The sequence below is a fragment of the Melospiza georgiana genome, chromosome Z, assembly GCF_028018845.1.
Source record: "Melospiza georgiana isolate bMelGeo1 chromosome Z, bMelGeo1.pri, whole genome shotgun sequence".
In the NCBI taxonomy this organism is placed as follows: Eukaryota; Metazoa; Chordata; class Aves; order Passeriformes; family Passerellidae; genus Melospiza; species Melospiza georgiana.
Window position 1 is genome coordinate 71,416,286 of NC_080465.1, and position 25,742 is coordinate 71,442,027.

Consider the following 25,742-nt stretch of genomic DNA (forward strand, 5'->3'; position numbering starts at 1 on the left):
ATAGTCTGAAACAGTTAACAGTATCAAACATTCAGAAGAAAGAATTGTTCTTTATTTTCCTCTTTGTGAAAAGTTAAATTAGTGATTAAACTAGTGATTCAATTTAAGTTAGAAAACTAAGTGGTTTTTGTAAATGTAGAAGTGGAAAATAACATTTTACAAAATCTCTAACTTAAATCAAGTGTATTTCACTTAAGGGCAGTCACACGTGTGACAGACCTCAGATATAAGTGCACACATAGATACACACACATATTTATATACATATACACAGAATATGCAATATATACCTGAATGCAATATATACCTGAAAACTAAACTCCTCTGGGAACAATACCCTGGAAAATCAAAACACAAGAATTCTTCTTTTCCAGGAGGATTTATATTGCGCAGAAAATGAGAATACCCTTTAGGCTCCACAGTATAGAAAGGTCTAAGTAAATTCTTAACATTAAGCACTGTAAGTATTGTCCTGGATCACATATGAGACTCACATCTGTTACACACCTAACATCTGGCTGAAGCAATATTTTTGTACTTCATATAACTTACCTATGTAGCACCTGCTCCCTGGCCAAGTTAATATTTTCTTCTAGGATTTCAGAATCTGAATTTTGATTGCTGCTCTGTTCAGACTGAGAAGCCTTTCTTTCATCAACTGTGTGGAAAACTAATATAGAAGCATATATTCAAAAATGCAATTATTCAGACAGTTACTCACCCAAACTAAGATAATAATTTTAAGAAAAAATTCAGTGTTTCTTGATCTTACATTTCTTAACTTAAAAGTTGGGTACCACCCAACACCAGCAGGGTGTCCTGCCTCTTCCTCTGTTTAAGTGCACAGCCAATTATAGCACTAACATTTCCTAATGGATGCTTTTTAGCCATGGAAATCTCCATTTGAAGACGTGGAGCATTCCTGTGTGACTATTTCAGGCTTATCTACTCTACCAATTAGAAGGTATTTTCCCAATTTCATCCAAAGTACCTACTTTTCACAATGAATAGACATGCCACTTCATCAAAAGACAAAGTATTCTCTCTTTCTGAGTCTTCTTTAAATTTTAAAAAAGCCTTTAATTCATTAGATTTTAAATTGTTCTATTGACTCTTTCTGTCATCACATTTACATCTTATGAAATAAATTCTATGTGTATTTCTGAGATTATATTAAATATAACCACAAGTGTTTTGGCAGCATAAGGTCTTAAAATTAGCAATTTTAAAGTCTCTGTACATTTATCCCTGCCAGATTTTTAGCAAAAGCTCTAAAGATTTTGTCCCATCCTCACTCCTACCCATACATAAAAGCCAAATGTATATAGTGCTTTAACTCAAGCTATTTGCCATCTATGCACTGCAATGAAAACTACAAAGAAGAATCTCCTCCTAATTTGGATAACACATGACATACTCATTAAAAAATGTCTGTTTTAGCAAGGTCTTAAAATGTGTGGTCTGAAAGTGAAAAAGCTCTCAAAAAGCCTTTGATGTCTTTGCCTTGTTTGACCAGAATTGACTTCAATTTCTGATCATTCCCTGACTAACTGAAGGCAAGACAAAGGCAGTAATCAATAGGGAATTTATTCTGGCATTCTCAGGGAATGAATATTGGCTCATCCCTCTGTCTATAATTTCCTTTTTCCCTTTATAAGTGTGTCTCCTGAAGAAAAACAATATTTACAGACACACACTTGTAATGCAGTACATTCTGCATCTATTACAATTTGTGCTTTTTTCCTGCTGCTGTTTTATGTGATATCTAACATCACCCACTGTGCTATCTCAGCTGCAGTGGGAGTACAAATACAAAAAAAAAATATAGACATGCACTTGCCCACTTTTGATCTGCCTTTGACTGAAACAAACAGAAGTATCTGAAATAACCTGGAAGAAGTATCCAAGGTACAATTAACAAAATGATACTGTGAGATACAAAGAAATTTTTCAGTAATGCTATTTTGCATTATTAACTACAAGTTACGGATATCTGCTTGTCATTTTACTTTGTTAATAGGAGTTGGAAACTTACACTTCACGTTAGCTGCACGTTCCAGTACCAGACTGTCTGAAATATCCAATAATATAGAAACATCAAATGCAGGTGAGGTAGGAGGAGGCTGGGTAGGGGCTCTGGGATCTATAGCAAGGGACAGCTTTTCAGAAATTGGATCTTTTGCTTCTACATCAATCCCTGTATAGGATTTTTCAAATAGCTTTGCCTGATTGATTGTCATTGGAAACCCCTCCACAATCCACCCCTTCTCTGGTGATATTTGGCTAAAAGGAAATGAAGAACCAGAATTACACAGTGAAATGATAGCTTAATAATAAAACTGAAATAACAGCTTGCTCTAGCCATCATCCATCCTTAATTCAGTACATTAAATTTCCTGATGCATACAGAATATGACAGATATTATTCGACTGTAAAGTAATGGATTTTAAATCAGAAAAAAATAACATCAAGTCTAATTAAAGTGAAAAATTCAGAAAGAAAATTATTTTTGCTGTCTTGATAAATAAAGATTTCAAAATCACTCTAGAGACTGCTCAGAGGCATAATTTAAGTTTTCTCAAATAAATCTTTCGCTCAAGTAATAAATAGGAAAATCTATTTTATAATTTACAGTATACTAATGGGAGTAATACAACTTAAATGATATTCATGTAAGAACTTAAGTGCTAACTGCATTTCAGGATAGCTGAGACAATTTTCTGTCAAGCAAGAGTAGATAAAAGCAAGCATCTATACAATTTCATACGCAATGGCTTCCAATAGGATGTCAATTAGTAATTCATCGGGAACACTTTTTCCGTTCTTCAGCCATTTCTGTAATTCAGCACCAAGTTTGGCACGCACAGACAGCTGTGGAAGAGTGCAACAGAAGTATGCTCAGAATGTCCATAACTGTCATTAAAAAGAGTTGTTGAAAAGTGTGTGTCTCCACATTTCATATCATATACTATTTATTTATTTATATTGGGGCTGGTGGCTGTTATTTATCAATAACAGTTGGGGCGAGTCTATTAAGGAGAATAGACCATTTTTAAAATATAAAAAAATGCCTAGTTTAATTGAAATCTCAACCTGATTTCCATGATTATACTCAAAAAAATGCTGAAAAAAACAAGATAGAGAAACTAAGGATATGAAGGCCAAGAAATTAAAATTAAGTGTTCTGATTCTCAGCTTATTCTGATATCCATTATCACTGATTATTTCATACAGCAGCACATAAATTCATTAGTATTACAAGTATTCTTTTATATCATAGCTCCAGAAGTAATTTTGAATTAGCAGTAGGCCATAGAGATCACTGTAGAATTAAGCATTTTTAACGTAAAGAAAAGAAACCTTGTCACAGGAGGAATTATCTGCTTGGCTGCAACAAGCAGAAATACATTTTTGCTAACTCAGAAATGCCATAGAAAATACCACATCTTATGTAAATGTGAGATTTCACAAAAAATATAGAATTTTAATAAGATGTACAACTCTAAACAACATGCAGAGGAACAGATTTTCACAAAAGCCCTTTTCATATTTCAGAAAATACTTGAAGTCATGTCAGTAATTCAGAATTATGAACTTAACCATTTCTACGGATGTATTTTTATAAAGTAGAAACTAAAACTGGACTACTAACCTTGGATAGGCCATCCTGATTGCTATCCAATTCAAATTCTTCCTGGATTTCTTCCTGGGATGTATCCTTTTCAACAGGACAATTGTCTAAAATAAAGTTTGATGATGCTATTACTATCAAATTCATTATTACAGATAAAGAATAAAAGTACATGGTTTGTTATTGTTCTTTGAACAAATCAATACAGAAGGTACGTAAAATTGTTAGAATCATAGGAGCATTGAGAAATTTAGGTTGGAAGCAATTTCTCCATGTCACCTGGTTCAAATACAACCTTCTGCTCAAAGTGGCATCAGTTATAAGGTCCGACTAGGTTTCTCAGTTGTTTACCCCATGTGATCTGGAAAACCTACAAAGATGGAGACTACACTAACTCTCCAGGAAATTTGTTTCAGTATTTGGCTTTCTTCATGGGGAAAAGGCCTTGTCTTGTGTCTAGGCAGAAAGGTAACAAAAAGGGCTTTTGCAGATCTCTCCACAAAAGAAGGGCTGGGGAAAACGTCTGCTGGGACATGCAAACGACTGAGGTATCCCAAGACCCTGAGACACACAGGAAAATCTGTGCAATGAGAAATACTTACCTGCGTTAAGTTCTGTGGTGGGTTCTGTGGTGGGTTCTGTGCTAAGTTCTGTGGTAAGTTCTGTGGTTGGTTCTGTGCTAAGTTCTGTGCTGGGTTCTGTGGTAAGTGCTATGGTAAGTTCCGTGCTGGGTTCTGTGGTAAGTTCTGTGGTAAGTTGTGCATCTGTGGTTTCGAGCTCCTCTAGATTTGGTGGTGAATTTGGTAAGTTCTCCTGGTCCTTGTATCAAATATGACAGGAAATGGATTAGAATGAAAATGACATTTTACAGAAAAAACTAGCCTGTAAATTCAAGCTGAATCTTCCAGTCTTACCTGTCAAAATTTAGAATTAAGTCAGAAATTGAGTAAAAAAATTCAAACATGCTTTTTTCCTTACACATTTCATTCCCATCTACCTGTTAGAGCCAAGACCAAAACTAGGGAATATACATACCTCATTTTGCTCTCCAGGACTCTCTGCTTCCTGTGATATTATGCTGGATTCACTTTTCATTTCATTATTAAGAAAAGCTTCAATGGCCTCCTGAACCAGAGTACCAACAGATAGTACCTGAATATTGCAAACTAATACACAAAAATATTAGATAGCTACAATATGAGTTGAGTATACATACAGAGAAACTATTACAATCAGTTAAATTAATTATTTAATCTGGGCTTCTAATGTAAATTGTTTTCAGTCTTTCTTCTCTGTAACTACTTCACAGTATCTATCGACAATCACATAGTTATCTTGCTAGTCTCTTCTAAAACCAGTATCTCCAAAGAAGTTCACCAAAAGCATTTCCCAATTCTCAACAAAGAAGTATTAACATTACAGTACAATATTAATATTACTTTCAAGTTCCAGTGTTCCTAAGTTTATTTTGAAATATAACAAAGAAATGACATGCAATCAACCCCAGCAAAATACAGATGCATCTGAGGTTCAAGAATTATTAATGCAATGATTTTCCCAAACAATTTTAATTTAAGAGTGGGATTTTAACACAAACATTTTAAAGAATTTTAGGCAAACAAACAAACAACCTCTACCTTTTTCAACAAACTTTGCACAGGTAGTTTTTCCACTAAACATTTTTCCCAAAACACATCCCTTGACAGGAAATGAAGGAAATTCACGTGAAGATTTGGGTTTTGGAGGATAGAACATTTCCATCAGTCTACGAAGTATATGACCCAATATATTATTATTAGGAGGAGGTTTGTTTTCACTGTTCTCTTCAGCTGGGCTCCATTCCCCTGTCATACTCTGTATAAATGACAAAATTAGCAAATCTCAATATTGCTATAATCTTGCCTTCCATCTTTCTAAATATATGTACTTATTAACATAAAAAATACATAAAGTAATGAAATTTGAATAGTACTCAATAACAACATCGTTTTTAGAATAGAACCTCATTAAAACCTATCATTATGTCATATTCATTAAATATTTATCAATATTTGCTAATAACTAGTTGAGAGACAAGTACTTATATAAACATTTTCATAGATTCTGTGATTCTGCCTCTGGATGGATGCCATAGAGAAAATACAACAAAAGGTTCATAAGTTAAGGACAGGAAGAGATCACTCACCAGTTACCACTATGGGCAAATAGACTCGAAAATAGACTCGACCTGGGGGAACTGGTTGAAATTACTATGAATCAAAATCAGACAGGATGGTGAGCACTAAAACAAATCCTACAAACATCGTCCTCCCAGCCCTCCCTCCTTTCCAGGCTAAACTTTATTCCAAATTGTGTAATTCCTCCTGCCCTGCAGAACAAGAGAACAGGAAATGGGGGTTATGTTCAATTCATCATGTTGCTTCTGCTGCTGCTTTCTCCTCAGAGTGGAACCTTCATCTGCTCCAGCATGCAGTCCTTCTCACAGGAGCCAGTCCTCCACCAATATACCCAGCCTGGAGTCCTCCTTATGGGCTACAATTCACAAATGGCTCCAATTTGGTCCCTTTCATGGGGTACAGCCTTCCATGAACACGCTGCTCCAACATGGGTCCCCCATGGGGTCACAAGTCCTTCCAGGGAACCTGCTTCAGTGAGGGGCTCTCTGCACAGGCCACAGCTCCTGCCAGGAACCTGCTCCAGTGAGGGGCTGCTCTCTGCACAGGCCACAGCTCCTGCCAGGAACCTGCTCCAGTGAGGGGCTGCTCTCTGCACAGGCCACAGCTCCTGCCAGGAACCTGCTCCAGTGAGGGGCTGCTCTCTGCACAGGCCACAGCTCCTGCCAGGGGCCTGCTCCAGTGAGGGGCTGCTCTCTGCACAGGCCACAGCTCCTGCCAGGAGCCTGCTCCAGCACGGGCTTCCATGGGGTCCCAGCCTCCTTCAGGCACACCCAGCTGCTCTGCTGTGGCTCCTTCAGGGGCTGCAGGTGGATCTCTGCACCACCATGAGCTTCCATGGGTTAGGGTAGGATCTAAACAACAGAGCATGGAGCACTTCCTCCTTGTCATTCACCACTGACCTCAGTGTCTGCAGAGCTGTTCCTCTCACACCTTCTCACTCCTCTCTTCTCTGACATCTGCACAAAACCTTTTTTTCTTCTTAAATATTTTATCACAGAGTTGTCACTGCTATCCCTGGTTGGCTCAGCCTGGGCCAGTGACGAGACCACCTTGAAGTCAGCGCTGGCATTGACACACGGGACATGGGGGAGCTTTCAGCAGACTCTCAGAGAAGCCACGTCTGCAGCTCCCCACTACCAGAACTTTGCTGAGCAAATTTAATACAGATTCCTATATCACTTCTTTAATTCCATAAACATGAAAAGTAATTTCACCAATATTATAGAATTAATCAGTAGCTAATTTTTGTACTAGAAATTCACTATCCTAATATTCTGCATTCTAAAATTGGGCAACATTATTGCCCAGTATCACTTTTAAACCTCTGAAAATTTCATTAATAAAGATTTCAAATATATGTATTTGCCTAACACACATTCAATAGAGAGAAAACAAAATCAAACCAAAGCCAGCAGCTCAAACAAGTTCAAACTTCATTAAGGGAAGGAAATATCGAGTAGAAACTTCCAGTTCATCTACCCTGAGATAAACAGAAATTTATCAATTGTATGATTTAATAGGTTTTAGTAGTAAAGATCATTTTATTGAAAATCAGACTGGAAGAATGAAAGAATGTAGTCCAAAGAATGGAACACAGAACTGTACTGTTGCTCTACCAGTTTCGCATCTTATAGCATAAGGAAAGTCCAGCTGTCCTGGAGTTTATGTTGCAAGAATCTAAAAGATATTTTAGTATGCAGAATAATACTAGTCCTGTATTAATATTCATTTGGTTGTAGAATATTAAACAGCTGTTTGGAAATGTGTAGACTAATAATATTTCCATAAGACTCTAGTTTGTCTCTTCATTTTGGGTGCACAACAAAGCTTTGAAGGCAAAGTCAAAGATTTCAGCCAGGAACATTCCAAGCAGATAAAAAGGAAGAAAAAACTGGTTCACAATGAGACTAGTAAAGCATGGTAAAAGATTGCACAGAGAATCTGTGAAATGTCTATCCTTGGAATAATTCAAAGTTGACCAAAAAATGCTAAGCAACCTCACCTGACTCAGAAGCTGGCCCTGCTTTAAGCAAATGACCTTCACAAGCCTTTAATGTGTCATTCTATAAATTAAATATTTCATCACCATCAACAGAAGTAAACAATGCTAAAGTTCTACTCAAAGATAAGGTTTTGAACTAATGTTCTGGGTAGAATATGCAACATTCTCCTGAATTTACAATCTGGACCATGTATTGCCATAGCATACATTTTACTAGTAGAACATGATCAATGCTGACTTTGAACATGTCTACTAGAACAAAAAAACCAATTTAATTATCAGTCTAAAATAAATTTAAATTAATATCAGAAGTCACTTATTTTTAATAAGTATAAACAAATAAAGTAAAAACTTTTGGGTTGCACCATACCCCCTCTCTATCATCTCTCAGAAAACATACTTCTTCATGTGTAATTGAAAAGACATCCTTAACAAAACCCAAATACTTACACTATCTGAATGTTTTTTCTTTAAACCTATAGGTAGAGAAGGGTTAAATTCTATTAGACTTCTAGAAAAAATTAATTCCAAGTGGAATGGGTTAGCCCACTTTTCAGTTATCTGACCCTTTTAACCAGAGGACTGCTGGACTGTATCTCTCATGAGGTAAAATAGTTTACCTTTCAGAAACAATTTTCCAGGCATTCACATGGGAGTTATGTAATTCATGGTCAGTACTTTTGAACGAAACAAGCAACTATTCCAGCAGTACCTAATGCTAAGCTTGGTTTTTTGTTATTGTGTTAATTTATTAAGTGATTAGCCATAACTTATAACATGGTAGTTTAAAAAACTTATTCTCACAATAAAATATAATATGTAATGTGCAATGGACTGATGGCACTGCATTTTCTTGTATTTTATCAAATACACCTGGCACTTTTAGCTGGTATGCCTAATGTAGGCAAGGTATTCCTGAGAGATGCCAAACTGCCTGTCCTGGGCTTTTTTCAGAAACATTAGAAAAATCTCTACAAACACTGTGAGAATGACCGGCCAACAAATTTTTATCTAGAAGCAAGACTTTGAAAGAATTAGCTGTTCACTCAGGTTTTTAGAAGACATAAGTATGGACTGGTGCCAACAATTTCACACGTCATATGATGCCAGTTTTTGATTAATAACGATTCAGAAAGGCATAAGACTAACAGCATCTGGGAATAAATTAAATACAAAATAATTTGAAATAGCCTGGCAGGAAAAAAGAGGCCTTAAATGTATCAATAAATTTTTCTGACATTCAGTGATGTTACACTTATAGAAGATTACTGAGACTTCATAATGTAAACAAAACTATGACTGAAAAACTTAATTTTTCATTAGTGCTCTCTGTTTCCTGCCTATCTTTTATGTCCTCCTTGCTGACTTTGTGTATAGCCCTTTTTTCACCAAAGAAAATAATCATAAAATTCATACATGAATTGGTATGCTGTGAATTAGGACCTTATAAAGAGATAAATCAGAAAAGCATATGTTAAAAATGAATACAGTAAATTGAGCTTTTAGGCATTCATCACAGAAACTCATAATGGACATCTATACTCACTGCAAAACAAAAATGTACGAAGTGGCTCAGGATGTAGAAAAAAATTAAACATATATTGTAGTTATATAAGTCCCCAACAAGAGAAAGACTGGGTACTTGCCATGATTTTGTCACATTCTACTCATAAGGCTATTTGAAAAGTCTAAATATGTAGTGGGATTTAATTAATATAACCATGAATATAATTTTTTAAAAACTGTACAACACATTTTAACAAGGAACCATCAACCCTTAATCTTTCAATTTTTAAATAACACTGATGTATTGAAAAGTTGATGAAGTTAATATACCCTGAAAAATATTTACTTGTATTCTAACAGAAGATTAAGAAAAATGTCAGCCATTTTTAATAATTTCCAAAAAAGGTTACTGTATTAAAACAAATAGTTCACTAAAACCAATACATCTTGCTAGAAAGCTTTCACTCAAAATTGCTGAAATTAAGAGTTCAGGTTTTGTAACATTTCTGGTATTTCATTTTACTGTTTTTACTGGTTACATTCCGTTGCATTTTCCAATCTGGTAATATTAACTATAACTTTAAATTTCAATTAGCTGAAAATTCACTGCATTGCAATTAACATGTTGGTCCTACAACTCATGAAATATAATCAAGGTTATACATAAGAATGGAATTATAACTCCTACTAATATCAAATACAGTTTTCATACAAAACATCAGGCAATGAAAAGAAAATGCTTGTCTAAACTTGCCAACAGAAACCAGTAATAGACCAAAATGCAAGATCACAACATGAAATTTATGATTTTGAAAAAGCAAGGTGTATTATCTTCCATTACGCCTCATCAGTTTGGTGTACCTTGTATTCACCATAATCTTTTTCATCTAACAGACTGATTTTATTCAGCTCTACAAGTTGTTCTGGGCTAGGTTCATCCGACAAAGGTTGAACTGAGGCTTGTTCATATATTGGTTTTCCTTTAAAAAAAAGTTCCTTCCAATCCAGCATCAGTTTAAGTGGAACACGGCTGCATAAAAATGAAAAAAGGTAAAAGAAAAAAAAACCAGTTTTAAACAAAAAATTAGAAGGTTGGATATTTGACAATATCCAATAGTGTACCCAAATTTACAAGAATTCCAATCATGAAACAAGCATATGCTAAACTAGCTATAGTTTATAATGCATCCTGTAATTATTACAGTCTCTTATAAGTGTTTGTTTCCTTTTATGACAGTTGTAGACACTTGTAGGCTTCAGTGTTTTCACAAATGTGTCATCACACAATATTTGGCTAGCAGAGCTGTGTAGCAACAGTTTTGTTATTGCTACTTTTCCCTGCCCCAAAATATCCTTTCTTTTGTGCTGTAAAGCCTCCTCTTACCAAAAAAATATATAGAATATTTTTTTCCTCAAAGTCAAAATTAATTCAGAATTATATGAATTAAACTTTTTCTTTAGTTAGCAATTTCACTAAACTATGTGCCTAGGTTGACTATTTTACCACATACTAAATAAGCCTAAATTTATATAATTTCTATTAAATAATCATGGGTATTTCATATTGTTACACTTTTATTATTTTAACATAAAATTACACTAAAAAGAAATAAGATTTTGGCATATTTTCTAATACTGTTAAGTCTAAACCAACAGTCAAATCACTGAGTATTAACGAAAGAACCACAGCAATAACTCCCCACTCCACAATATTTGAAACACTTCTACAGCATGGGCACTTGGAGATTACTGCCTTTGTAGGACCTTCTCAAAAACCCTGTGTAATTAGGGCATGTCAGAAGAGGGAATCATAGCATGGAGGACTCAGGAGAACCTGGGCTCAGTTGATGTATTTTGGACACTCCAGGCAGCATATATAACTTGGGAAATTCATCCTGTTTGTATTATTCTGAGGAAGTGTTCACCTAGTGAAGCAAACTAGGATGAGATGAGCACCATTAAGTTTTAACTTTTAACTAAGGAATTTGTTAATAAGAAAGGAAATCAGCAGTTCCACAAACTGTGGCACTAGTGGATTTTGGTCTCCTAAGAATTCAAGTCAGTTGAGTTTTCAAGAAATCATGCTAAGGCTGTAGCATCAGTTCACTCTGAATCATGCACCAGTCAATCCACACACAAAAATAATGCTACCATTCTCACATTCAAACTAATTCCAGCTGCCATGTAAAATATCTGAGAACTACATAATTTGCTATAATGCTTAAACCAGTCTGATTAATGCAGCCTAACAGCTGTTAGTTTTGCCTAGCAGCTACATACTCACTTGTTTGTCAGTTGACGATATTCTCCTACTTTTGTCGATATATCAATGATTTGGTCTATCATTTCCCAACACATAGAATAATGCTTTTTATAGCGTGCTTGAGCTCTTTCAGCAGCAATTTTCTCATGGTATTTTCTTTCTCTGGTTATTTGTTCTTCATTATCTATAGTTTCTTGCTTTGCAAGAGCCTAGAATTGTTTTTAAGGAAAAAATTTGAGACTGCAATGAAAATGAAAGTGCAGAGGTACACAGTCCCAAAAATGAAAACTAACTTAAGAAACAAGAACAGCTTGATTCTCACCAGAGTTGCATAGCCAGCAGGCAGACTAACACATAAACAAATCTAAGCATTTTTATTCACTCTGTAAATTCCCATTTGTTTGCTTTCTAAAATAGAATAAAATAAAGGAGAAGCCCATTACTTCTTTTATGAATAACAGATTAAGACATATTCAGTCCTTGAGGGCAGTGAAATTGCAGCTTTCAGTGTAACAACCAGTTTAGAACATGTAATTTATCTTACTAGAGTCTGATCTTCAAATAATTTCATATTATTGATGTTGCTCAATCTTTGAAAGATTTCTGGTCATGGTAGAAAATTATCAGTAGTTCCTGTAGTGGCGTGCTCCATCACCACCCCCTTTGGTGGTGGCTGAAAGCATACTTAAAGAGATGAGATGATGTGATCAAAAGCTATAGCTGCTGATTACATAGTATTCCACCTGTATTGGAGGATTTGTATTTGCTGATCGTTTTTGACAGGAGAAAAAAAATTCTAGTATTACATTATGGCCTACCATGAGCATAGCACTTGGCAGTTTTCCATAGAATTATAAGTCATTTTAATCAACTTAAAGCTTCAAAGCAGAAATTAGTGCTCATGAGTGAAACTACTCCAGCATTTTTCAAAAACAAAGTTTAACAGATCATATCTAAATGAAATTAAGAACATGATTCCTGAAACGGGAACTTAGGTTATTGTCCTGTTGCCTCTGTGACACTGTGCCTTTTAAAACTCAGCACACAGAGAAGTCTTCCTATGAAGACATTACAATCAATATGGAAGAAAAAATCAGATTTTCAGTTACTCAGCTTTATCCCTTATTACAGGACCATGGAACAATAGAATGGTTTGGGTAGGAAGGGACCTTTAGAGGACACCTAGTTCAAACCTGCTGCCATGGGCAGGCCCAGCTTTCACTGGATCGGGTAGATTAGCTGTTCTTTCTCACTGCAAAATTCCCCCAGACTTCTAACACAGTACAAAATGCACTCAGTTCCACAGTTACAGTTACATCCTTATTGCTTATAGCTGTGACTTCGAACAAGGACAAAAGAATATATTTATCACTAAATCATCATGTCCCTAGAAAAGTCCTGAAGTCTCACAGTTAGCAACACAAATTCCATTTTGTAACAGGAAGGTACTCTAGCACTCCTGCAGCAATTCACAGATCAATCTTTTACCGCTTCTCTGTCAAGGGCTTCCTGGAACTCCTTCCGCCGTCTTTCTTCATATTGCTTTTCCCTGAAAATTCTGTTTTGCCTTATCACCTCTTTTTCATGCCGAACGTGCATGAGTTGAGCAGCAATCCTTCGCTCATGCTGAGATTGTTTCATTAGCCTGTAAATGAGCTGCTCCTCCCGGTAAACCTTCTAAAAGACAAAAAAATAATAGTACTAAGCACAGCTGATAAACTATTTCCTAGAAAACTCATCAGTGTCTAATATGAGAAATAGAAATGCTGTCATATAATGGCATTCACCTGCTTACATGGGACATCAATTCAGAACAACATTAATATCTATTTATTGGTACAATTTGCACAAACTATGTAAGAATTCAAAATATGTCTTAACTGAGATACCCAGTAAAAATACATCTGGTCAGACTAACTCCATTTTAATGTAGTTATTTCCCATGTGCAAAGAAACTGCAGCATATTTCAAATAACAGCTTCTTATCTGAATATATACCCTTTCTTCAAATCATTAATTTAACCCTGTTATTCACCAGTCCTATGCTCAGCCATAATCTTCAGCATCCTTGAGCAATCTATTTTCTACAGATTTGAAATTTTTTCTTCTTTTGGGGGAATTGGGTAATTATATTCTCCATTCTTCCCTATTCAGCAGGCTGGGACTATGAGGAAAAATTTTTTCAAAACCGAGAAAAATACATGACTTCTGGGTAATAGTTCCAGTGTCCTTACTGGGACATGAAAATAATATACTATGCAGTACAAAAGGAAAATCATTCTGAGCTATTGCTTGAGATGTGGTCTGTATGCACAGACATTTTGAAGGCTGTGAGTTGTTATTTTTTAAAGTATTCTTGAAACATAATAGTACCTTTTCACTGTTACACTTCTCCAGACTCTTCTTGGTATCTAAACTAATGCTTAATCTAACATCAAGTTTTGCCTTACTATCACAGTCTAAAACTCTTTTTGAGTCCTGAACAAAAACATCATCTTGCCTTATAAGCATTAATGCCAAATACCAATGCTACAGCAGAATTCTAGAGGAAATTTCTGATTTGCTGAATATTTGCTTCTGATGCATCAAAACTGCTATGAAATGTACTCAAATTTAAGGACTTAAATTGGGATCTGATTTGAAGATCTCAAATTCATTCTCCTAAAAACAGTGGCACAAGTAAAGTCAGTCAGTAATAATTAAAAAAAACCCCAAAAAATAAAAAACAAAAATACACCAAAATAAAGTATCAAAATAAAGTATTTTCTTTCAATCTGTTTTTTTCAGCTGTCTGTGACAGAGAGGGCAAAACACCTTATGTAACTTCACCTATAAATGAAAAATCCAACTTGATTGTATATGACATTATCTATGAAAAAATTCTATGAAGAGATCTATATCTGTCCTACAGAATGGTGCCAGGATACCTGTAAAAGAATTCTAATGCAAAGCATGACTGCAACAGTTGCAATAATAAGAGAAGAACTTTCTAAATAATTTAGATATTTAATGCTGATGGTGGGGAGAAGCTAAACAAGCATGTAAATCTCTTTCCATAGTTTTTAAGTTCCTTTCCCTAGAAATAAATACCCTCTAATTAAATTCTGGTGACTTGAAAATATTAAGCTACTATAAAAATATCTTAATATTTTCCTTATTTTAACCAAAATGTGGTTTGCCCTCTTCTTTCCTAGTACTGAGTCTCAAGACGGTCCCCATTAAAAATGGGCACTCATCTCAGGCCTTAATCATAGAGTCCTTCACCTGGATGCTATATTATCTCTCTACAAAACTTTTCACTAAATAAAGACGTCATTTCAAATATGTCTTTTTTTTTGTTCTTTATCTGTAGCATACTATTTGTAAATTGTTTGTCTATGGAGGGAATTATCATCATACATCCAATGGAAAATAATGCAGTCATCACAACTTCACTCCCTGTGCCACTTAATACAGCTCAGGTGATAAAATTTTCCAATACTGCTGCCTACTGAAGAGTTAATCTGTCCATTTTCTCTTACCTTCATGAGCTGAAGGCAATAACAGGAGGCACAGTGCCCTTTTCTGCTTCAATTCTATCCACTGTTTCATGGTACTTAGTATTTCAATTAAGATTTCAAAGAAGAGCAGAGGTTACACAATTTACTTCCTATTGCAAGTAAATATCCTTAATTTTTTTCATTAGTTGCTGCTTACCCTCAACCACAAATTATTACAGCAGTAAGAAGCCTTCCCTAGTAGAAAACTGATGTTAAATTCCTTATTGGCAGGGAATTGAAGGAGCCACCCCCTAACAGAGCGCTCAAACCCTAACTTGTCATGCTCAAATCAACTGAATGGTGCAAATTGGTCCACTGAGAAATTAAAACACCTTCTCTAGGTGAATTTCCTCTTCATAAAGGAAATTGGAAGATGCTCCTTTAGAACACTTCACAGCAGACAAAATAGATTTTCAGTGAGAAAACTGAAGAGAACTTCAGTATTTTAAGTGATCAAATACTTTGTCATACTCACTAGGCCTAAAGAGAGCCAGTAGGAAATTCTTCAGGAACAAGAAAAACAGAAAGGCAATTAACTCAAAACTTCACAACAGACAAATAAGGATTCAGAACTCCAAACTCGTACTTTCCAAAAGGATCCTCATTGGATGGAGGAGTGAAGCATTAGTAGCTATCTTTCACACAAAAAGGAATGCAGAAAGTACTCAAGCCAAAGCCTGGAAAGTTTTGAAACTTCTGAACATACAAGGACAGAAAATAAAAATTGTAGAAAAAGTTTGTGACCTAACATTTTCTACCAACATCTCCACGGAGAACTGTGAAGTGCTGGAAGAAATCATAAATATCACAAATAGGACAACTTAGTAATACTTTGAAAAATTACTACTAAGAAAGCAAAATAGACGCTTTTTTCAGTTTACCTACTTAAGACAACAGTGGCATCCAGTGGCCAAACATTAACGTGTTTACGTTTTGTGTAGTTCATACATAGTTACTATATCATGTTCTTCTATTTTTCTATTTCTTTGTTTGATTTACATAAAGGTGAGACATTTCTGTGCTGTTGTGCAGTCATAAATGACCATTTTATGACCAAAACTTGGAGCTTAGCAAACACAAATCTATTGGATTGACAAGGAATAAGGTAGTAACAATTTGTTTCTTCTACCATTTTCACATTCTCAATTTACTGCTGATAGTAAATTATGTCTGATAATTTTTTTAATCAGACACATAAAATCTGAACAGAGCATTAAAAATAGCATGTACAAATCACCAATAATTTGTTGAAATGGTGGAGATAAAGGTTCAGTTGGCATGAAGACACAACTGTCAAATACTTTCAACACCTGCCTATGAAAATCTGACTGGCATCATGCTGTGCTCCACCTAGAGTACTGTCATGTAATTGTAAAGTATTTTCTCTCCAAAGCTCCACCTTGCAGCGTACCAAAAAACCAAAAAATTGAACAAGATTATTTTAATAAACTTTTATAAATATGAAAACACATTACAGCACTCTGAAGGGATGAAATTCCTTCCACTCTAAATGATCCCATGCCATGTTCAAGATTTATGCAGTGGAGCTAAAACTCAGACCTGAATGCACATAAACAGCTGCAATTTCAGTCAATAAACCCTTTCTGGTTCAATACTTAATAGATGGAAAAAGAAATCTTGAACTATTTTATATATTCATTCATTTTTAAAAGAAAATACTTCTGTTTGCTTCCCACTTCTCTTAAGTAACATCTAATGTCTGAAATCTCACAAAGTTCCAACAACACAGTTTTTCCTCTGTTAATTTAGGACCAAATTACCACTAAATATATTCTCTGATATGGTCAGATTACTGTTTCAGTCAAACGCTAATTTGTCTCTCCTTCTAGTTCCTGCAGTCTGTGATTTCAATTGTTTGTATAGCAAAGCTGATTTTTCTTCCTGGGAAGCAAGGAACACTATTGCTGGTTTTCACTTGATTTGGAGCCTCTCTAGAGGCAGTCTGAGCTGCTGTATCCACCAAGTGCTCTGGAGGCCAGTAGCCATGGCTGTTAGAATCACTGGTCCACACTGCAGGGGCTGCAAGAGCTGAGTGCTTAAAGAGCCAGTTTTGGGACTGCGGTGATTTCAGGCAGGTGGGTTGCAAAACTTGTTCATGGCCTATGCGTATCAACAAGAATGTGATATAAATCTCTTTGAATAAGAACTCGGAGACAGGAGTTATGCAGAGATAGACCTTTCCAAGTCACTACTGGTGTTTTTCAAGAATATGACTGTGATAGACATTGAGCAGCACCTAACTTCTGGATGTTTACCCCAACAAACTTTTTCTTAACATTTCCAAAAAATTTCCAGTCATTAGATGTCAAGGCTCTAAAAATATATATATGTGCGATAACTCATATTTTCAGAGATACTGCACATCTGAAATGCTGCTATTATGAGATATTATTATTACTAGTATTATTAGTATTAGCAATAGAGATAGGCTCAGCTATATATAAGTTCAACACATATAAGGAACTCACAGGGAAATACTAAAATAAAAAAATAACAGGAAATAAAAAAAACCCCAGTAAGTTACAAGGCTGTGTTTTGATAGAATAATTATAAAAGAGACAATCTGTGAAATTAGTAATCTAAAAGCTGCTTTTTAAAGGAGTAATGTGTGAAGAACCATAAAAGCCTTGTGCTTTATGGGACAGGATTTAAATGCAATGATCTGCAACATTCATTTTTAGACACAACACAGACATTCTCCAGAGACATATCTTGTATTTCATAACACATCAAACACCAAATCTCTGACCTACAAATAAAATTTTGATTCTTTATATCACCCAGCACAACCATTTCAAAATTAATGAGTCCAGATCAAAACCTTCCTATGACACGTTTGTAAATACAGGTTTTCAAACAAGGAATGTTATATTTTGTTGGTTTTAAATAACAGTCTTCTTTAGAACCAGTATACATTTTGATAGCAGAGGCTGTCCAACTTTTGGGGGAGGGAGGCAGGGAATAGAAGGCAGGCCTGCAGTAGATTTTTAATAATCTTTTTTCTGCTGCCCTAATTTCATTCTTTTAAGTTTATAAGTATGGTGTATGCCGTAAGGGTGGTGATGAAGAACAGTCAACCTTTCATATTTTTCTGAGATTAACATAAAAGAGATATTTAGACATAAGTGTGTATAAGTCCCTTTATCCCCTTCAAATTTTATTTAGCCTTCCAGAAGTACTTGTTTCATATTTGTAAGCACATTTTAGATTACTAGTTAAATGCACATGGACTATGTATTTCAGCATACAATTTCCCACCTCTTGAATCTCATGTATTGCTAACTGATCCACAAGCATTTTTCGTCGTCTCTTTGCTCGTTGCTCTCTAGCAAATGTATCTTCCTGTACACGTTTTTGAATTTTCCTTAAATATTCATCATCTGAATAAATATTTAACAGCTCAGTTCTTGTCGCTGGTATAGTTTCTAGATTTGCTTCTCGAAACTTCTGTGTTTGCAATTCTTGCATATCACTGATTGAAGAAAAGAAAGATTGGAATTAGCATTCTTATGGGTCTTTTCACACAGGTGCCTGTATAGTTATGTGCAAGTCTAACAAATGTAGAACATCTCTCTGTGGGCTCTGTGGCTACTTCCTGACAATGCCCACTAGGTCCAGAGGATGTTTTCAGCACTGACTTGGGCCAACTTATCATTAATTTCTTTGTCAATGCAAAGCCAAATTCGACAGAAACAGGAAATTAGGATGGCTCATAGAATGCCAAAGAAACTTGGGTTACTCCTCAATATGGCCATACACTCTGAGTAGTTTTGCAGCTATTAATCACAGGTTTACACATGGAAATATCCACAGCAGTATGCAAGAGTGTTACATCTTCTGAGTAGGGCATGCATATCACCAGGGGTGGCAGAATGAAAATTACTGGCAATTAATCAACAAATAAATCAACATACAGATAAGTTTCAGGATAAAAGTTACTTCTTTTCCCTTTGGAACGTGTTACTGTGTATGCAAATTCACAACTATTCCTATCTTGCTGCAAGGGTAACTGACCTTACAGACCCAATGACTGAAATGAACAGAGAAATGACTTTTAAGCCTTTCCTAGCTGCACACATGGCAAAAAGTAGTGAAGGAAGCTTGAGCTCTCCCTACTAACTAAAGGTAACTTCAAGACACTGCAACTGTGTTGAACCTGAAATCAGCGCTAATGTGGCATTCACTCAAAGGATAATCACAGTTTAAACTAAAATAAACATTATTCTTTAAGTAGCTGTATACATAGCAGACACCCGACAGATCCTGCCTATTCTTAAAAAATTTGGTATCCAAATGTTACCTGTTGGTCACATGGCCAGGTACTGCAGAGACATTTCCTGTCATAGACATCTCAAACTTTTCTATCTCCTTGTATACGTTCTGAAGAAGTAACACAGAATTTTATGTTTCCTTTCTCTTCACAAAGCAACACAAAGAAGGTTCAACAGAACAAGTACTAGGGAATCACTTTTACGTCATGTTAGTACAACAGAAATGCTTACACTGAAAATATTTTAAGCATCAGCTACACCAAGAATGAAGGCAAGATGATTTCCACCTTTCACCTTTCACTTCCTTCCCCTCTTCCCCTTTTCTAGCTACATCTACTTCTACCAGCCAGAAAATCTAGAATTTTGCAGCTGTTCTTTCGGCAGGACAATTCTGATTTTGCATAGGGCTCTAGCAGAGTACGTTATTCTCACCATATGGGGATTTGAAATAAGATACTCTGGAATATGATCTCATTTAGTAACTTCAATGTAACCCTAATAGTTATTCAAGTAACTGTCTTACTATAGTTTACCAAACTTTAGATTTAAAGACACCTGCTACTGTTGCCCAGTTGTAAAAAGCAATAATAGTTGCGCGTCTAATGACAATACAATCCATGAACTTGAATTACAATCCATGAATAATTTTTTTGAATTACTAGATAATGGAGAATTTTTTTTTAATTGCTGCATCTGTCTTGGTTTTATTTAAGGTTATTGTCAATTTCAGCTGTTATTAGCATTTAATAAGCAGACAGTTTTATAGTGTGTTATAGAACAGTTCAAACATTATGGTGCAAAACGTTATCATGCACAAATCAAAATGGAACATTGATGTTTTCATTTAACGTATTCTTTCTAGTAGACTCATTGCTACTCTTGGCAATCAAATTACTACCTATGTATTTCTCCTACATCAAAACATTTCTCTATTTCTCTTACATCAAAACAATTCTTACTTTAAAAAACCTACAAAATCATAATTGTGTAAATATTCAGCCCAGGTTTCACTGGTTGAATTGATATCATTTCAACAGTCAGCAGCTTTTGAATGGTGCAAGTACAGTATTTGTAACCATAAATGTTCCCAGAAATGGTGGTGTTTGAGTTAATGTAATTAGCATTAAAACAGTATAGATGATAATTACCTCTGCTTCCCTTTTCTTCTTTAAGATTCTTTTGGCTTCAGAAGACTTTATGGTGGGTCTTGATGGTTGTTTTTGAATCTGTATAGCAGCTGTTTGAATCCTGGCCAATATTTCATTTTGTCTCCTTCCTATGTAATGCTAATATGAAGCAAATATAATTAAGCCAAAAATTATCTTCCAGGAAGAAACTAGAAGAGATTATCAGGCTCCAGACTTGAGCAGATGAGCAGCGCTTTACAGAGTTTTAAGGCTTTCATTGAATTCTAGTTCTAGTAAGGTACCTGGTTCAGGTCTGAATGTAGCACAGAAAATGAGAATACCAGTTTCCTGGTACAGAAACTGAGAATACCATTAGGTAACACATTAGGTAACACTAGCAGAGATGATCAAGAAGTAACAAACATATAAATTACACTCATTTAAAGCGCACCAGTCATGCAGGCAGCTAAAGGTCGAATAAAGAAGAAGAAACAGTTTTTATACAAAGAAGTCCAAGATAGTTAAAAATATGTAACACATCATAAGAGGTATTCCAAAATTTTTTACATGCTATTTTGAATACTTTGTATATTGCTTGCATTTTCTTGTCTAGATACATGAAGAGGCTTTTTTTTTTTGGCCATTCTTGTTCATGTAGTGACAATAGAACAACTAAATAAACACAGCAAGACTTTCTCCCTTCATTAGCCGCTATTAGTAAATAACTTCGTCGGTGTGGTTCAATACCCTGATACCTGGCCATTTCCTCTACATAAACTATAAACTCTGCTTTGGATGAGTGCTCCCATGTCTAAAGTAATGTCTTCCTTTCTTACATGATCAGAATAGCTACACAGAAGTACAAGATGTTCTGAGGCCAAACCCACTACAGATGCCCTTCTCCTGTCATTCTCCTGCTTTTGTACAATGCTCCATCTTTTCTTCACAAAAGAAGAACGATACAAAACCTTTACAAGGACAACTCAAATGTTGTGTCATGTACACACTGTCTTCAGATCTGTAAATATTTTCCATGCTTGACAATATGCAAATACTCTCAGCTTAACATGAAGTGATTTTTAAATAGGAACATGTTTAAGGTCTCATAAGAGTACATTGGCTTTATTTCCCTGCACACCTTTTCTTTCTTCTTCTATAGACATGAACATGTAGCACAGAAGCCTTCACACTGGTTTTTAATTAATTCACTAAACACATAACCTTCAGAAAATACTTCATCAGGAGTCTACAAAAATAACTAGTCACGTTTTCAGCATCTTGGGCTCTTTGCTCTTCTTGGAGATTCTGAGCTCTCAGCTGCTCTGCAAGATGCACACGAGCTCTCATCTTTTAGCATCTTGGATTTCGTTTCATTCTGATGTGGCATTACAGTTTTCAAATGTTAAACATCCAGCAGTGAAGAGTCAGAAAACAGCAGTAAACATACTAAGATATGGTAATTTTGAGACCATTGTTTCAAACTGTGTTTTTCTGTGTTAATGTACACAGAAAAACATACAAACATGTTCAATTTGAAATCAGGACCAGCTCTGAAGAAAAGAACTTAAAGATTTGAACTTGAATGATGCCAGACTTTGTTTAGCTGACAAAAAAGGACACCTCATTGCTCTGTACAGCTCCCTCTGGAGGAGAAGTGCAGAGGGAGGTGCTATACTCTTGTACCTGGTATCCAGTAAGATATTCCACATGTCATGTGGAATAGAATCATAGAATGGTTTGGGTTGGAAGGGACTTTAAAGATCACCTAGTTCCAAGCCTCCTGCTCTGGGCAGGAACAGCTTCAACTAGATCAGGTTATTTAGAGTCCCACCCAGCCTGGCCTTTAACACTTCCAGGGATGGGTCATCCACAACTTTTCTGGGCAACCTGCCAGTGCCTCACCAGCCTCACAGTAAAGAGTTTTCCTAATATCTAGACTACTACTACTACTACCACCACCTACTTTCTTCCAGTATGAAGGCAGTCCCCCATTTCCTGTTATTCCATGCCCCCATAGAAAGTCTTTCTGTATCTTTCTTGTAGGCTCCCTTCAGTTATGTCAGGTACTGGAAGGCTGCAATTAGGTCACTCTGAAGCCTTCTTTTTTCCAGGCTGAACAATCCCGATTGTCTCAGCTTGTCCTCATAGCAGAGGTGCTCTATCACTCTAATAATCTTGGTGGTCTCCTCTGTGCTGGCTCCAGCAGGTGCCTGTGGTTCCTGTGCTGGGAGCCCAGGGCTGGATGCAGGGCTCCAGGTGGGTCTCAGCAGAGCAGAGCAGAGGGGCAGAATCCCCTCCCTGCCCTGCTGCCCACGGGGCTCTGGGTGCAGCCCAGGACACGTTTGGCTCTCTGGGCTGGGAGTGCCATGGCTGGGCCATGTGCAGCCTCTCACCCACAGCACCCCCAAGCCCTTCTGGGCACGGCTGCTCTGGGGCTGCTCATGCCCAGCCAGTGCTGGTACCAGGGGCTGTTTCTATTCAGGTGCAGCACCAGCACTTGGTCCTTGTAAATCTCATCATGTTTCCATGGGCCCACTTCATGAGCCTGTCCCCCAGTTCCCATCCTCCTGTCCCTCCACTCAAGAGGTTGTGGCCTGAGAAGTGAAGAATGAAGCAAAAAAAAAAGTTGAGTATCTCTGCCTTCTCCTCTTCTTTTTCTTACCAGTTTTCCAGCATTTTTATCGACCTTCTTTTCTGCTTAATACACCAGTAGAAGCTCTTTCTGCTATTTTTTGTTTTTGTTTTTTGCATTTATTTGCTTCCCAAGTTCAGTTCCAGCTTTGCCTTGGCCTTTATCACTCCATCCCTACAATGGTACTTCATCTCTGTACTCATACCAGCTCACCACCCCAGCTTCAGCTGCCTGTGTGTTTGTTTTCCCAGCAGTTCCCCAGCTCAGCCATGCCAGTCTCTCATCTTCCTTACCTGATTTCTTGCTCCTGGGGATTCCTAGCTCTTGCTCACTATGGAAGAATTCCTTAAAGATTTGCCACCTCTGCTCTCCTCCCTTGTCCCTGAGAGCAGCCTCTCAGGTGATCTATCTCCCTAAAGAGCTGGAAGTTTGCTTTCCTGAAGTTCAGGGATCTACCTTTACTCCTTATCTGATACCTCAGGACTAAAACACCATCAACCCATGCACCAACTCCATCACTGCAGCCCAGGCTGCCTCCAGTCTTGATGTCCCAATTAACTTGTTTTATTGGTGACCATCAGATCCAATACCACATCCCGTCTGGTAGGGCTGCCTATTACCTGTCTCAAGAAGTTATCCTCCATTCCAGGAGCTTCCTGGATTGCCCTGTGCTACTTTCCCAGCAGATGTTGGTTGAAGACCCTCAGCAGGACAAGAGCCTGCAAGCAGTATGTCTCCTGTAGCTGGAGCAAGACATTGTCAAATAGGCCTGCCTTAGTCAGGGAGACTGCAGTAAACACCAGCCACAGGGTTCCATTTTTGGCTTTGGTCTCTGATTCTTATCCACAGGCTTTCAGCCCACTCATGTCCATCCCTCAGAGACAACTCTTCACATCCAATCCACCTCTTGATATAGAGGGCAAACCCTCAGCCTCTTGCTCCCCTCCAGTCCTTTCTGAACAGCCCACAGCCATCCAGAGCCACACTTCAGTCTCAGGATTTGTCCCATGCTGACCAGGGGAAGTAAGGAAGCATTTCTTTACTGAAAGTCTCCAGCTTCGTAGATATTCAAAACCACACTGAATGAGGTCCTGAGGAACCTGCTATAGCTGGCTTTGCTTAGAGCAGGGGGGATAAACTGAGGCTCGTTCCAACCTTTATTCCTCTCTCTTTCTCAACCTTCCTATTATATGATTCAAATGTCTTATTCAAATTCTGAACTTATCTAAAGACAGAACCTACTCTCAGTGGCTCAATTCCTTAAAGCTATCCCTCTACAGGTGAAAAGATATGTTGACTTTTCGGTACTATCTTTGCACTTGTTGGTAAACTTCTGTTTGAAGGCTATTTTTCAGAAATAGTGCCAGAAAAAAAAGAAGTGAAATTTCTCCCAGCTGAATTTAATTCATTATATATACCTTCTTAAAAGCTCCTCATCCTGATAACAAATAATGGTCTGGATATACTGAATATTACTGCTGAAAACAAGAAGGAAGTCTTTAACAGAACCTACCACATCAACACTGACTTCCTCTTAGATGTCCTCTTTTCCCTTTATTTTTCTCTCTTTGTATTTCTCAGCATATGGTTGCTGTAGAATGAAGTGCAGTACAAATATACGGAGAGACATGCAACAGAATGAATCAAACCACTGTGGCACAGAGCTGAACACGGTTATAAATAGGTTTCCTGGAGGGGAAATTAGTCTGAGTTGATACCTAGACTGCAATGCAGTCTGCAATCTGTACGCATTAAACAAGCAAAAAGGCAGCTGCTGAACTACTACTAGCTTTTATTATAATATTTTAACTCTGTAGAAAGCTTGAAAACAGAGCAGGTAACACAGAATGAACCAAAACAAAGAAACACAGAACACAGAAGATCAATATCCTATTGAGCTCCTGATAAGCTGTGCAAACCCACTGTATAAGACACAGCAAAGAACATTTGCTTCTTTTCCTTTTAAGTACTGGGTTTTGAATAGGAGATTTACAAAGTAAAGAGGGAAAGCACATAACATGCTTGAAACGTACGTGTAAATATGCTATCTTTTTTATTTATACAAAACAGACATAGTTACTTACCTCTTGATTTCTACTCTCAGTAGACCTAAGCTTTGCAGTTGCTGCAGGTCTCATTGCTCCCACGACTACTCCAGTGAGCTTTGCCTTCCTCTTTTTTTCTAAAGCAATATACAATTCATATAAAAGCTTTGTCGCAGCCCCATGCTGTCTTGTCATGATGTCTTGGGCCATATTCTCATTAAATTGCACACCAAGGAGGTGAAGTGTGGGTTCCAGGCGAGAAAAATTGTTAATTTTTGCATCTGCACCTCTGTATGATTAAAAACAACAACAAAAAAACCCAGAACTTAAACTTATTTTCGATTCCAACTTGCTGCATTAAGTATGGTTATGACACTTATACCAAGACAGGAGCAGAAAAAAAACAACACACAGAGCATTTTTTAAGATAATTTGATACACACTTTGGCTTAAGTTTTGTACTGCTGTACAGGTAACTGCATTGATTAGTATGCAGTTATAACTTTTGAAAAGACAAAGACCACATT

At 36.6% G+C, this 25,742-nt stretch overlaps 1 protein-coding gene across 1 annotated transcript in view; it reads right to left on the bottom strand.

Moving 5' to 3' along the window:
* SPEF2 (sperm flagellar 2) overlaps positions 1 to 25,742 on the bottom strand; it is a 74,394-nt gene that overhangs the window by 42,981 nt on the left and 5,671 nt on the right. The window contains exons 3-16 of the mRNA XM_058043513.1: positions 25,255 to 25,504; positions 20,560 to 20,697; positions 19,441 to 19,520; positions 18,399 to 18,612; positions 13,069 to 13,257; positions 11,602 to 11,789; positions 10,179 to 10,347; positions 5,270 to 5,486; positions 4,668 to 4,798; positions 4,235 to 4,451; positions 3,654 to 3,739; positions 2,769 to 2,872; positions 2,036 to 2,283; positions 553 to 670 (exon numbers count right to left, since the gene is read on the bottom strand). Coding sequence (XP_057899496.1) covers positions 553 to 670; positions 2,036 to 2,283; positions 2,769 to 2,872; positions 3,654 to 3,739; positions 4,235 to 4,451; positions 4,668 to 4,798; positions 5,270 to 5,486; positions 10,179 to 10,347; positions 11,602 to 11,789; positions 13,069 to 13,257; positions 18,399 to 18,612; positions 19,441 to 19,520; positions 20,560 to 20,697; positions 25,255 to 25,504 — 2,349 coding nt within the window. The remainder of the gene's footprint in view (positions 1 to 552; positions 671 to 2,035; positions 2,284 to 2,768; positions 2,873 to 3,653; positions 3,740 to 4,234; positions 4,452 to 4,667; positions 4,799 to 5,269; positions 5,487 to 10,178; positions 10,348 to 11,601; positions 11,790 to 13,068; positions 13,258 to 18,398; positions 18,613 to 19,440; positions 19,521 to 20,559; positions 20,698 to 25,254; positions 25,505 to 25,742) is intronic.